Here is a 15,877-nt window from a genome sequence, read left to right on the forward strand (position 1 = left end):
CCTTCCAGTGAATGTTTCAGCTACTTACTATAGTTTTCAGCTCCAGAATTTCTATTTGGTTCCTTCTTTATTCTACCTCTTTATTTATATTCTCTACAGTAAATGCCTTTCATATGAACCTTCCAACATGCAAACATGTGTTCACATGTCCACTCATGTAAGTCAGTTCACGTGCACAGCGCAGAATGTCACGTGCACGCGTCCTCTACAAGTGGCTGTGTTTCTGTGTACTTTACTGTACAGTAGTGTATGGAGTACAGTAGAACAAGATCTTTATTTCAAGTCCAGGATGTCCAAGAGCAAGCACAAAAGCAGTGGTAATGCAGCTGGTGCTGCTAAGAAGCACCAGGTGATAATGATGGAAACAAAAGTGAAAATAATCGAGAGTGGAGCGAGGCAAAAAAATGGAACAGGAGGTCCAGAGAAAGAACAGAGACAGACAAGGACTAGCTGAGGAAATTTTCGATGCAGGAAATGGCAAGGTAGAAGGATACACAGAAGCTGCAGCAGCTCTTCAGACGCAACCCAATGCTGCCACGTCATCATCTATGATGAGAAAACAAGAGCTGCTACCCAGGCATCACTGGGTCTTTTTTCAAGGTAGATAGAACTGAAGCTAGCAAGGAACCAGAACCTGTGCCATCATCAGGCATGAGTGAAACTGCAGCTTGCCCTCCATCTCCTACTGCTGACAATACTTCAACTCTACCATCTCCCACCTTCTCTCCAGTCGGTAACTCGTCTTGCCTGTTCACTAGATGCCAGTTCCTAATATGTCAGCTGTGTACTACACTATTGTAATTTTCAAGGTACTGTATAGTTAAGATTAAAAATGTTTTATTTTTTGTGTTTTTTTAAATGTATTATTTGTGTGAAAAGTATTATAGCCTATTACAGTATATAGTATAGTACTATATAGCCAATTGTGTTGCTTGGTACCTAGACTAACTGTTGGACTTACGAATGCGCTCTTGGAATGGAACTCATTTGTATGTAGGGGATTACTGTATTTGATGAGATATCATTTACAGATTTTCCTTTAGTTCAGTTCAGTTGCTCAGTCATGTCCGACTCTTTGTGACCCCATAGACTGCAGCACGTCAGGCTTCCCTGTCCATTATCAACTCCCAGAGCTTGCTCAAACTTGTGCCCATTGAGTCGGTGATACCATCCAATCATCTCATCCTCTGTTGTCCCCTTCTCCTCCCATCTTCAATCTTTCCCAGGATCAGGGTCTTTTCAAATGAGTCAGTTCTTCACATCAGGTAGCCAAAGTACGAGAGTTTCAACTTCAGCATCAGTCCTTCCCATGAATATTCAGGACTGATTTCCTTTAGGATGGACTGGTTGGATCTCCTTGCAGTCCAAGGGACTCTCAAGAGTCTTCTCCAACACCACACTTCAAAAGCATCAATTCTTTTGCACTCAGTGTTCTTTATAGTCCAACTCTCATATCCATACGTGACTACTGGAAAAACCATAGCTTTGACTAGACAGGACTTTGTTGGCCAAGTATTGTCTCTGCTTTTTAATATGCTGTCTAGGTTGATCAGAGCTTTTCTTCAAAGGAGCAACCGTCTTTTAGTTTCATGACTGCAGTCACCATCTGCAGTGATTTTGGAGCCCCCCAAATAAAATGTCACTGTTTCCATTGTTTCCCCATCTATTTGCCATGAAGTGAGGGGACCAGATGCCATGATCTCAGTTTTCTGAATGTTGAGTTAAAAGCCACCTTTTTCACTCTCCTCTTTTCCACTTTCATCAAGAGGTTCTTTAGTTCTTCTTCACTTTCTGTCATAAGGGTGGTGTCATCTGCATATCTGAGGTTATTGATATTTCTCCCAGCAATCTTGATTGCAGCTTATGTGGCATTTCTCATGATGTACTCTGCTTTAGACAGATCATTTTTTATTTAAAAAAAAATGTATTTATTTTTGGTTGCACTGGGTCTTCATTGCTGCGTGAGGGCTTTCTCTAGCTGCAGCGCACAGGGGCTCCTCTTTGCTGCAGTGGTGGTGCACTTCAAAGTGTGCTTCACTGTGGTGGTGTCTCTCACTGCAGAGCACAGGCTCTAGGCACATGGGCTTCAGCAGTGCCTAGTGGGCTTGCAGGCTTAGTTGCTCCACAACATGTGGACTCTTCCTGGACTGGGGATTGAACCGGTGTCCCCGGCATTGGCAGGTGGATTTGTATCTACTGTACCACCAGGGAAGTCCAACATATTTTTCTTTAGCTCTTTTAACATATTTGAACAGCTGATTTAAAGTTCAAAATCATGCATGAGGTATATTTTCTTATTTCTTTGCATATCTTGCAATTTTTTCAGTGGAAACTGGACATTTACAATAATATAATGCTTCAACTTTGGAAATCTGATTCTTCCCACCTTCCCAGGGTTGTTGTTGCGGCTACTAGTTATTGTTTAGCTAGTGATTTCTCTGAACTAATTCTGTTAAGTCTGTATTTTTTGTTATATATGGCTACTGAAGTCTCTAGTCAGTTTGCTTACTGGTCAGCCAGTGACTGAATAGGGACTTCCTTAAACACCTGGACTAAATCTTCACATCTCTGCTGAGAGGCTGCATGTGTGTGTTTGAGCATGTTCCAACAATATTCAGTTAGGTGATTTACAACTCTGCTCTAGCCTCCACCTCTACACAGAGCGTCAAGGTCAGCAGGCAGTGGGAGGCTAGGACCGCTTCAGGTCTTCTATGAGAATGAGCATAGCCCAACGTGTGTATGGGCATTTAGATTTCTAGGAATATGTTGATTTCAAGGTATCTAAGAACATCTCTTTTGGCTTCTCCTTTAAAATTTTTTGGTTAGCCCACTGTTTTTGTTAACTTATTCATCACCCAAGAGAGCTGTGACATTAAAATTCTTGCCTGTAACAGTTTTAGACAAACACTTCTGAGGGATGCTCCCCTGTTAGTGATGGGCATATTCCAAGTCAGGTCAAAAAAAGGCAATACTTTCTATTGGTAGCTTGTAGGGGAGCATCAAAGATGGCAAATAATGACAACAGTTTTTTGGCATGAGGGTCTTAAAGAGCTCCAGGTCCATTCTACTCCCTCTGATACTAACAATGCAGGGCTGATATTTCTCAAGGTTACTGTTGAGCTGGAGAGCAGGAGATGAGAGTAGGGCAAGTTGAAACCACAAAGTTTGCTCTTCTTACAGAGATTTGGCCATTTTTCTTGACTAGGTAAGTCTTTGGTTAGTTTCTAGAGTTCTGCAAAAGCTGTAATAATTTTTCCAGTTTTCATGGAAGGGTACATTTTCAAAGGTCCTTACTCCACCATTTTCATTGTCATCTGGGCATTTATTTCTAAGAAAAATCTCTTAAGTACTTATAAGATTTACTTTCCAAACCTTTTACTGTGAGAATTCATTTTTACTACAATTTATTTTATCTGTTCTCACTTTAATTCAATTAGCATGATGAAATATAAATATTTCCTACAGGGATTACTGAGAAATAAAAGATAATACATAGCTGTATCTACATGGACATATGGGTTATAGCTATTACCCGCAGAAAAACTGTTTCAAAATAAGCCATTATAAACTTAGAGACAAGCCTGATTGTTATAATTTGGGTGCTATAGCCATGCTATTAAGAACAAAATCCTATTAAAATCAATTTGTGAAACTCATAATCCTTTAATCTGTTCTGCAATAATATGATAGCCAAATCCTGGGAAGTACCTCATTACCAAAAAGCACATTTTAAAAACAATAATCTCATTGAGGAAAGAGGATTTCTGGTCAGTCAAGTTAAAGCCTAAAAATTCTCTAGATTTAGTGATAAGAAAATTACTGCCATTTACTACCTACATATTTAAATTTCTTGAATCTGTGGGTTTACAGTTTTAATCAAATTTGAAAAAAATTTAGCTTTTATTTCCTCAGATACTTTTCTGAACTGAAACATCCCTACCATGCCCCCATCCCCAATATACACTCCTTCTGGGACTCCAATTACACATATATTAGGGTCACTGAAGTTGTCTTATGTTTCACAGATGCTATTTTCATTAAAAATTTTTCTTTTCCTCTGAGTTTCATTTTGGATCATATTCATTGCCATAGTCTTTAAATACACTAATCCTGCAAGTTTAATCTGCTATTAATCCAATCCAGTGCATTCTTCTTTTCAGACACTGTAGTGTTCATTTCCAGAAGTTTGACTTGGATCTTTTTTATGTCTTCAATGCTTCTACTTACCTTTTGAACATATAGAATACATTTAGAATCCGCCTGCAATGCAGGAGACTTGGGTTCAATCCCTGGGTTGGGAAGATCCCCTGGAGAAGAGAAAGGCTATCCACTTCAGTATTCTGGCCTGGAGAATTCCATGGACTGTATAGTCCATGAGGTTGCAAAGAGTCAGACACAACTGAGCAACTTTCATTTACATTTATGGTCTTCTAATTCCATTATCTGTGTCAATTCTGGATCAGTTTTGATTGAAGGAGTATTCTCACTAATGAACATATTTTTCCTACTTCTTTGTATATGCCTGGTAATCTTTCATTGCATGCCAGACATTATGAATTTTACACGGCTGGGTGCTGGGTATTTTTGTGTATTACTGAACTTTGTCTGGAATGCATTTAAGTTATTTTGCAATAATTTGATGCTTTCAAGACTTGCTCTTACGGTTTGTGAGTTGGGTTGAGAGTAGAGCTCAGTCCATCTTGGATACTCTACTCAGTGCCTCGTGAATTACAAATGCTTCTAATCCGGCTGGTGAGAACAGACACTATTCCTGGTCCTCTCGGACTGCCTGGCACTGGTTTCCTCCTGGCCCTCTGTGATCGTTCTTTCCTCAGCTTTGGGTAGTCTCCTCATAAGCGTGCACAGAATAGCTGAGAGGAGCTCTCTCTAGACACCAGGGCTCTCTGTCTGTGTCACTCTCTGCTCTCCAGTATGCTGTCCTGTGAACTCTATCCACGCTGGTCTCCCTGACTCAGTTTCATCCTGACTCAGGAAGTCTGCAGGGCTCTTCCAAAGTTCTCCTTCCTTGTGCTGCAGCCAGGAAACTCCCTCAAAAAAAAACTAGTTGGGATAATTGTAAGGCTTACTTTGTCTGTTTCCTTTTTCTAGGAATCACTTTTCTTTGCCATCTAATTTCAAGTATCTTGGAAACCATTATTTCGCATTTTTTTGTTTTTATGTGTGCGTGAATTCAGTACATTACTACTTTATCTTGGCTGAAAGCCAAAGTGCCACATTTGAATAAACTTTTGTGAGCTGTTCTGAATTTTAAAAGCAGAGGACTAGGCATTTCTCTATAAAAGTATGAACTAAAGTTAGTCTAAAAATTCTTTCTATAGGTATATAGGTCCTGATAGCTTTTTTTTTTCCATTCTGATTGTAGTTCTATAGTTTCCTATAGTATAGGAAAAAATACTCTACCTCACATCTACAATACATTTTTGAAATAATGTAATTATCCTAGATATCTACTGTCTATTTAATATGCAGTTTTCTATAATTATATATTTTATAAAAATAGATGATTTTTTTAATGGAATGAAAAAGTAATAGCACAAAGCCAGGAAAGACTCTTATCCTCTCATTCTATTACGGTAAAAAAATGTACAATGTGAAAATGTCAAAAGTTCCTATATGTGTAATAGATTCGTGATTATAAATTCTATAGGACCCAAATACAGATTCACCTTATATGGCTGCAACTATGCTGGACTCAACTCAACTCTCCAGAAAATCCATCACCTTTAATATACCTGAAACTTCTCCCTTCAAGTTTTATCACCTTTCTAAGAAGCGATGCACTTGCCAAAATTGCTCTTTGGTTCAGAGGTACAAGGAATGTCAAATCTGAAGTTACATGCTCGAAATAAGTTTTCCCACTCTATGAATTAGTCTGGCACAAAATCCTTACTGATTTTCTGCACTATAAGATCTACTGGCTTAGGATCACCATCAGTGAGGGTCAGAGTGATTCTGAAAGCCTAAGTAAGAGTTTTTAGTCATTCCTGAGTGGACAGACACAATCTAACTGTGGAAAGGTCTGTAAAAATGGGAGGTTACAAGTGCAGGTGGTATTAGTCACAGTCATCTGCCCAGGGAAAGAGCTGTGGCAAGACAATGGGGACCACAAAGTGAAAAGCAGAAGCCGTGGCTGGGTGTGGCTACGAGTTGTGGGTCCCTAGACAGAAAAGAGAATGAGGCAGGTAAGCAAAGAGTTGACACTTCAAGAAAAAAGTCCAAGAATTAGACAAAACTAAAATCAGGAAGGTAGATCCAAGTGAAAGTAATAGGCGAAAGATCATATTTGGTTCCTGAAACAGAATTTTCATGATCAACTGCCAGACGGAATTAGCCAGGCTGATTCTGAAAATAAGCCACCAGAAGTATTACAAATCTGGGTAAGAAAACTGCTCTTAAAAGTGCTCTTTGATGAGACACTGCTCTGGGTAGGATACACAATACTTGCTGTCCTCTCTAACAAGCAGTCTGTGTTTCCTCTTACAGGTGGCTCACAGCGAGGCCTCACTTCCTAGTAGTGAACGCCTAGCCTGTCTCCTGCTGCTCTGATGTGCCTGTGTACACTGAGGCTCACTTGACATTAGTTAAAACTTTAATAAAACAGATTAGAGTGGTTAATTCTGAAGCAGATTTGGTTAGTATCAATAGTTTCATCTGTAGGAAGATGATACACGAAACGAACCCATGGCAGCATGAAAGAGTCAATGTTATCTCCTCAAATAATTAACAGAAAATGACTGGCAGAGGGTTCTTCTTTCAAAGTCTCCACTTTGCTTTGAAAATCACCCTGGGTAATCAGCTGAATCAGGGCTAACATATATTATCTAGGCTGTGTACTACATGTATTTGAATGGCACCTCTTGGAGTTGTGCAAAGTGGAATCAATCTCTAAAATTAATTTAAACTTTAGATTACACTAACTGAACTGCTTAACATTTTAGTTATAAATAACACCATCAAACTTAACTGTAATCAAACTGTCCTCAGATTAATTTAAAAACACTAAATATTTTCAATTTTCTCTCAAAGCCTTCAATCACATACTATAATATCCATTTTTCTAAATGTTTCACTTGATAGTTTCCTAAATGCAAAGACAATCTAAGAGAAAAATACGAAAAAAGTTATGCATATTTTTCTAAACAATTAAGTATAATATCTTTCATTTCCTCAAATATTCAAAATTCTATCTTTATATAAATGTACAAAAAAATATTGAAAATGAAGCTTTGGGGACTCTGGTTTAAAAGTAAGGAAAAACATCACTGGAACATTCAAATGGAAAATCAACACACGGATTAATTTTCTGCAACTTGTAAACTCAAATCTTTTGGTATTCTTTTCCTATAACAGTGTATTTCTTTCTGGATACAAGGTACTTGAGGTCAACTTAGCCCCTTCTCTGACTCCTCAGTTTCCTAAGCTTACATTTTCTGTCTTTATCCTACCCCACCAGCTCTCCTTATTCTTGAAATGCTCAGTTTTGACTGTTCAGTGCTTTAACATTAAGACTCCTTAATGGAAATATTAATGCAATAGTAATAGCATTAAGGGCTTTATTTTCTCATATACATGGAGGATGGTTACAAGGCAACTAGAAGTATAAAGTATCTTTCATCAGCAAAGTTAAGAACTTTCAGGGAGTAACACAAACTTACGTATTTCTTCCACAACTTGTGGGTCACATTCTCTGTATTTTTCTACTTCAGCCTTTAGCTGTTCCCTTTGGTCTCGAAGTGAAGAAAGCTCTTTTGCTAGCATAGTTCGCTCTTCCTGCATTCAAAATAACGTTATGTCCAATAAGACAAACAAAATGCCATGTTGTAAGATTATACATTTTACAAACATTTTTATCTTATTTCTCATAACTGATATTAATTGGGCTTTTGACAACATTAATATTAGTATATACACACACACACATATATTCACAGTATAAGAACAAACTCAATTCTCATTTTTCTCTGCAATCTCCAATTATCTTATGTATATGTTAACTGAATGGAAACTCAAAGATGATTGTTATTACATAATAGTTGCCATTTGTCATTACATGACAAATGGTAATTTTTTGGAGAGTTTCACAAGATTGTGTATATATACACACACACACACACACTATATATATGTATGTAAATTTTATGGCAACATCAGACAGTATAAAGTTTTCCTTAAAAAAAAAAGTGTTCTAGATAATTTTCTAGTCTTCAAGAATGATTAACTTTAAAAAATATTTAAAGATATCAGAAACAATAGAACTGTGACCTCCCATCACTTTCCTTTAAAGGTAAACCAAAATAAAACTTTGAAACAAAAAATTATCCAATAAACAGCATTTGAAATTTCTAGCCACAGTTTTCATTAACAGGTAGAAGTCACAGTGCTGTTGGTATTCAGTTTATGTGTGTGAAAAATAAGCCCAAACCAAAAGCAAACACTGGAAAAGGTTATGGTATAGAATTATAGGATAAGTGTTACTCGCTCAGTCGTGCCCGACTCTTTGCGACCCCATGTACTATAGCCTACCAAGCTCCTCCGTCCATGAGATTTTCAGGGCAAGGATACTGGAGTGGGTTGCCATTTCCTTCTCCAATTATAGGATAAGTTTGAGGCAAAACCAAATAGAGTTCAAGGTCTCTAATGGGACTCGTTTAAGGTTCCTTGCTAGCTTGTACTTCTGTACTTGTATTTTTCTTTTTTTTTTTTTTTGGATTAAAATTTAATTTTATTCACGCAAAATTTGCATTCTATTCTAAAATCAACAAACACCTATGACATTCTCAAGTTAGGGTTCTTTAAAAAACCATTTATTTTCAATTAAGTACGACTGAGTACAATCAATGATTGTATTTTTCTACTTTTGCCTTCAGTTGCTCTCTTTGGCTCCTTTTCCTAGCATCCATGCAAGAGAATGCATGTACAGAGCTCTGATGTAGCAGAGTTCAACAGAACTCTGCAACAATAGAAATGTTCTAGATCTGTGTTCTCCAGTGCAGGAAACATTAACCACATGGGGCTACTAAGTACATGAAATGTGACTCTTATTACTGAGAAACCAAATTTAATTGTATTTAATTTTAACTGTTTAGCTGCTCAAAAGTAAACAGCTATATATGATTAAGGTAGGCCATATTAGCACAGTTCAGGAGTGATTTAAAATAACCACAAGATATGCTGATCATTATTTGCTATCAATGCCCAAATCATACATAATCCTCAATGAAAAATGAGAGGAGAAAAAGCTAAGGAAGCCAGGTGAAGCGAGTGCTGAGTGTCTGTGTGAATACAGGGACAGCTCTCCGGATATCCTGAACTGGGAGCCGTCCCAGACTGGTTATTAGCAACAAGACCTTTGCCACATCACTTAACCTTTTTGTGCTTTCAGTTCCTCAAATGTAAAAATGAAGACGGTAATAGAGGCCACCTCCTTGGACTACTGGCAAAATTCAATACAGAAAATGCGTTTGGAACAGCACCTGCCTGGCTCACAGTAAGCAGAATATATATGACAGCTATGTCTTCTTCACTGTCATTGTCAGCAGTATCATCATCACCAGGAATACTATCTAATAGGTAGAAAAAGCTTCCAGCTATTTCTGAAAACTCCTGACTAGCGAACTCAGGGTGAACGTAAGAGTCCATCTTTCTTGGGAGCCACTCTGAACTCTCATTACTATAATCTGATAGCTGTAGGCACCAACCAGGTTTGCCAGTGGTTTCCCCTAGTTTCAGTGGTTAAAGTGGACTGGGCAATCTCAGCAGCCTGACTATTATGGGCATGAGTATGTCACCGTTAGTTGAAGGTGCTTCTATAGGTTATTGCCAAATCAAAGGAAAAAAACCATGACTGAATTTTAAAAAGTGGCACTTGTTGCCAAATGAAGAAATAAAACTTTCAGGTTGTGCCCAGAACTCACCTTCCCTTAAATATTCTTTAGCAATTACCATTCTCCAATTCCTATCCGTGGCTGTGCTGACTACTCACATGAAAGAATATATATAAAATAACTTTGAAAAGCATAAAGCCATGTAAATCTGTGATGTATTCTTCTGTACAATGTGACAAGTTTTTGAGTGTCTTTCACAACAAGTGGTACAGAGGCTGCTATGAAGGGCTTAGAGGTTCATGTTGATCTTCAACATTTTTTCAAGTCATAAGTTCAAACTTGAGATAATGATAAAACTAAAAAGTAAAGTGATTTTAAAAAACCCCTAATATAATACTTTATTTTTTTTAATTTAAATTTATTTATTTTAATTAGAGGCTAATTACTTTACAATATTGTATTGGTTTTGCCATACATCAACATGAAAAAAAACCCTAATATAATACTTTAGAGAACACTGTACTTTAAAAAATAAAACAGGTCAATATTCATTTAAATAATTTAAAAATATTACAAGACCAAAAGGACCCTATATTGACAGTTTTCAACTGGTTCTGTGCCAAGACTTAAAAATCCCAACTCTTAAAAATTTACATAAACATTTATACAGGGCTTACTTTGTGCCAGGCTCTCTTCTAAGTGCTTTGCAAATATTAGCTAGCTTAATCAAACAATAACTCAATGAAGTAGATTTTATTATTCCCCATTTTACAACTGAGAAAACGGAGCAGAGAGAGTTTAGGAGACGAAAACCCAGGCAGTCTGGCTCCGGGGTTTGTGTTTCTTTGCTACACTGCCGTATATAATACAATAATAAAAAATCTAGGTTCACAGTCAGCGGGTCAGGTCAAATGTTCACAGCCTTTGCTGGGACTTGCTTCTTTTCTAGTAGGAACAGCATCCTCCTCACAGGAAGCACTATTGCTTTCATTACGCTTAGAACCGACATTATTAAAGAACGTACAGATAGACACTTACCGTTTCATGTCTGCCAACTTTAGCTTTCTCGATGCTTTTCTGTAGGTTTGCATACTTTTGGTTTCCCTCAGATAACTATAAAATTGAAACAAAGAAAATGGCTTGCTAAGATCAACTGGCTTAACAAAAAGTTTATGAATCAAAAAGACAAAATAAGATTTGCCTTCAGCCCAAGTCAGCATAACAAAAAATGTCAAAGACTACTTGGGAACTGACTTCTCTAACTTGAAGAAAAGCAAGTACTATGAATCACTAGGGCAGACTGAAAAAGTTTAAAATATTTCTTCTTATCCTATACCAAAAAAATGAATATGTTATCAATCTTTTCAGTCTTCATTCATCAGATTCCCTGCCTCCATCACAAACAACCTGAAGTATATTAAAATTTTAATTTGAAAGTTGAAAAAAATCTTGTTTTATATAAATTCTCTCTTCAAATTTCATTTCACTTCAGACTAAAGTCTTTTTGAAACACTCTGTTTCTTATAGACTGGTAGTACTGTGACCTGTTTCACTAATAGAGAGTCAAAAATGAAACTATTCTTAATTATTCTTCTTAAATAAGGTACTTTATGAGGAATTATACACTAAGTTCTTAGACAAGAAAAATCTATCAGACAAACGTACTGCCAATTTGGGCTTCCCCAGTAGCTCAGTTGGTGAAGAATCACCTGCAATGCAGGAGACCCTGGTTTGATCCCTGGGTCAGGAAGATCCCCTGGAGAAGGGATAGGCTACACACTCCAGTATTCATGGGCTTCCTTGGTGGCTCAGATGGTAAAGAATCCATCTGCAGTGCGGGAGACCTGGGTTCAATCCCTGGGTTGGGAAGATCCCCAGGACGAAGGTATGGCAACCCACTCCAGTACTCTTGCATAGAGAATTCCCATTGACAGAGGAGCCTGGCAGGCTATGGTCCATGGAGTCACAAAGAGCTGAACATGACTAAGCACAGCACAGCATTGCCAATATTACACGTTTTAGATATCTTAAAAGTAACCAGTTTAAACATACAAGCTTAGAAAGTAGTAAGTTATATTGAAAATGGATTAAATAACACAAGCATAAAGAGACCTTAGACATAGAATATTCATTAGCATGTGGTTGAGCCCACACCAAAAGGGATTGGTTAATTTCAGAACATTGCTTCCCGTCTCAATTTTATTAATCTCACCCGGGCCCCAAACTAAATAAATAATCACGGGAAATTCTCTACCACATCTTTTGCTGTAAACTAGTTAGAAATCTTAGACTCATTGATTGGGTGAAAGTGAAAGTTGCTCAGTTGTGTCTGACTCTTTGCGACCCCCTGGACTCTACAGTCCATGGAATTCTCTAGGCCAGAATACTGGAGTGGGTAGCCTTTCCCTTCTCCAGGGGATCTTCCCAACCCAGGGATCGAACTCTGGTCTCCCACACTGCAGGCCGATTCTTTACCAGCTGAGCCACAAGGGAAGCCCCTTGGGTAAGGGCTTTCTTAAAATATATTCTACTCTTCATTCACTCTTAAGTTATAAACATTTGGAAAATAATTAACAAACGGAAGAGTAATTTCTTTTGGCTGATTGTAAAAAAACTGATCTTTCACAATATGACTTCGTTATATGTAGAGAGGGTGAATTATACTTAGATACCCTTTTTTGCTTAAAAATCACAAACAGTATCTTCAAAAAGTTGGTAGCTGTACCCTGACTTTAAGAAATCTTCCACTTCTCAATATGTACAAAGGGAATATTGTTAGTATTCATTTGGCTGCCTAGTCCCTGATTCTAATCCATAGCACGAGCAAGATCCATCTGTGATGACAAGAGGACATCACCACCAAACCAGTTATACCTCTTCTAGAGAGAGTAATTATCTTCCTAAGTTGAAATACAAAAATCTGCTGTAGAGTTAAGAGCCAAAATAAGCTTTAAAGCCCTAAATTTAGCAAGACCTTGTTCTTTAAAACAAGAGTTCTCATTTATAAAATAACACCATGTTTAAAATGTTAATATTCCACCCTGAAGGACTCACCTGAAATAATTTAGTAAATGCATGTAATATATACATTTAGGAGTATTTTCCAATGAAAAAATACATGTAGGTATTAGCACAACATTTTTATATTACAAATGTTTAAAAACTAACCAGATAGGTAGATGTTACTCCCTAAATGAAGAACTATGTAAAAATAAGCCAATAATTAATAGACATATTAATATATGTTCATTAATTATATTCATTATAATTAATGAATTATATATGTTCATTAATTAATTATATTAATGAAATGTCTCCCAGATATTGTATGTCTGCTTGTAATTATTTACAATTTAAAAGCTTTTGAAAGAGAGCTAATTCAGGAATTTCTTAACTCTGAAAATAATCTTACGTATTTTAGATGTGATTTCATGATTTGTCACTTTAACTATCTCTGTTAAATGATGGTATCAAATGAGAAGCTTCTGCTAATTATCCTAAGCACTGAAACAGTTTGGTTCAACTTAGTAGGGAAGGAATCTTGGCTCTATGTTTATTTCCTAAAATCTCAATTGCTCGAAACAATGAAAGCAACTTCTGTGTGGCAGCCCATGCTATCCGTTTCTCATCTACACACCTCTTAGAAGCAATATTGCCATAGTTCCTAACACATACCTTGGAATTAAACCAAATCTAGGCCTTCAGTGATTAAGAGCCAAGATTTCAGCCACTGTAGATATTATCTAAACCAGTAGTCCTAAACTTGAGTGCACATCAGGGTCACCCAAAGGACGTGTTAAAGCCCAGGCTGCTGGGCGCCCCCTCTCGCTTTGAACAGAAGAGGTCTAGGGCAGAGCCTAACAATGTGCATTTCTAACATGCTCCCAGGCGATGGGATGCTGACGCTTCCGATTAGGGGCATCACACTTTTGAGAACTACTAACTACTACAGAAATCTGTTTTTTTTTTTTTGCAGTAACAAACCCAACTAAAATACACAAGATATTAATATATGGGAGAATATTACCTAGTTCATCAGCAACAATGATTTAATGCTAAGCACTGTAGTCTGAACCAGAAACAAAGTATCTCAGTATTTGTCACTGAGAGAAACACAAAAGTCTACATTCACAAAATTAGAAAAAGAAGTGCTATTCTATAATGAGAAAAAATATTCACCACAGGACTCCTTTAAAGAGCAAACTCTCTTGACATATTTCTGTAACATAAAACAAGAACTAACTACATACTATAACAACCTACTTCCAACTTTCACTAAAGCAAATAACTTCTAAAACCGAAGTAACTCAGAAAAAACAGCAGCAGCAGCAGCAACAACAAAAATGACTTATAATTAGTAAGAACAGGATTTCATCTTTAGACTTGAGGAAGGATCTGACAATGCTTCTCTTTAACGCATTCCAGTCCACCTATACAGACTCTGAGGCTTCAGAGACATAATGCCAATGTTTTCTAAAGGGCTAATTCATTGCCTGGAGGAACAGAAAGATTGATTCAAGCTGGCTGCATTGGAATTCTGATTTGCTCCTTTTTAGAAATAAAATTTCAAAGCTTTTGAAAGGAATACAGAAGCCCTCATAGGTGGGAAAGATTGTCAAAGGAGGTTGGGGAAAAAAGGTAACAGTAAAAGAAACCAGGTAAGTCTACTGCTTTATCAAAACTCATGCACAATATGGTATGGAAAAAAGAGGTTCTATGTCTTGTTTCTCCTCAAAAAAAAAAAAAAAAGAGCGCCAGTATAATTTAAGATTTTATATATTTAAAAAGTCTCATTAGTGTATCTGGGGCTCCTCAGGTGGCGTCGGTGGTAAAGAACCCGCCTGTCAATGCAGGAGATGTAAGAGACTCAGGTTCAATCCTTGGGTCGGACAGATGCCCTGGAGGAGGGCATGGGAACCCACTCCAGTATCCTTGGCTGGAGAATCCGAGAAGCCTTGCCAGGCTACAGTAAATACAGTTGCAGAGCCAGATACAACTGAAGTGACTTAGCACACACACATATGGTGTATCTACAATTTTAAAATTAAGATGATATTCCATTTAGGAATCAATCATAACAAAATAATGAGTACTATAAAAATGAATTTATATATAAAGAAGGGGGTTATGTAATTGTCTTAACAATAGAGAAATGTTAAATTGCCATTTCATGGTATTGATGTGTCACAATTATGTAGCCAAAGTAAACATTTTAGAAGAACTTTTAATGACACCAATATAGAGTTTTAAAAAAGCTGGAAACAAAACTGTCAATACATTTGAGAGACTGTGTGCTGCGCTTAGTCGCTCAGTCAGGTTGGACTCTGTGACCCCATGGACTAGCCTGCCAGGCACCTCTGTCCTTGGGGATTCTCCAGGTAAGAATACCGGAGTGAGTTGCCATGATCTTCTCAACCCAGGGATCGAACGCAGGTCTCCCACATCGCAGGCAGATTCTTTACTGTCTGAGACACCAGGGAAGCCCTTTGAGAGACTATGTATGATTCAAAAACCAACCACCCAGAATAAAAACCTGTAAGAAAATGCACAAAACTTGAAAATGTTATCTTTGTACTGTGAAACATAAAATTTCCTATATTGTGATCATATTTATTATTTTAGAAATCCTTTTCCTGGGTAAGGGGGTAGGAGAAGAAAGGAATAGGTGAGGGAGATTAAGAGGTACAAACTTCCAGTTGCAAAATAAATGACTCACGGGTATGAAATGTACAGTGTGTGGAATGCAGTCAGTCACTGTACTACGTCTGTAAGGTGACATATCCTGACTATACTTACCATGGTGATCAGTTTGAAATGTACAGAAATATAGAATCACAATGTTGTGTAACAGGAACCAACAAAGTATCAGTTCAGTTCAGTCGATCAGTCCTGTCCAACTCTGCGACCCCATGAATCACAGCACGCCAGGCCTCCCTGTCCATCACCAACTCCCAGAGTTCACTCAGACTCACGTCCATCGAGTCAGTGATGCCATCCAGCCATCTCATCCTCTGTCTTCCCCTTCTCCTCCT

At 37.5% G+C, this 15,877-nt stretch overlaps 1 protein-coding gene across 3 annotated transcripts in view; it reads right to left on the reverse strand.

Annotated features, from left to right (window-relative positions):
- Positions 1–15,877, reverse strand: part of MND1 (meiotic nuclear divisions 1 homolog (S. cerevisiae)) — a 114,630-nt gene that overhangs the window by 43,981 nt on the left and 54,772 nt on the right. For all 3 annotated transcript variants that reach the window (XM_010840728.1, XM_010840727.1, XM_010840726.1), the window contains exons 5-6: positions 10,884–10,958; positions 7,677–7,791 (exon numbers count right to left, since the gene is read on the reverse strand). In XM_010840728.1, the coding sequence (XP_010839030.1) occupies positions 7,677–7,791; positions 10,884–10,958 (190 nt within the window). The remainder of the gene's footprint in view (positions 1–7,676; positions 7,792–10,883; positions 10,959–15,877) is intronic.

Source organism: Bison bison, unplaced genomic scaffold (assembly GCF_000754665.1).
Source record: "Bison bison bison isolate TAMUID 2011002044 unplaced genomic scaffold, Bison_UMD1.0 scf7180017864146, whole genome shotgun sequence".
NCBI classification, from domain to species: Eukaryota; Metazoa; Chordata; class Mammalia; order Artiodactyla; family Bovidae; genus Bison; species Bison bison.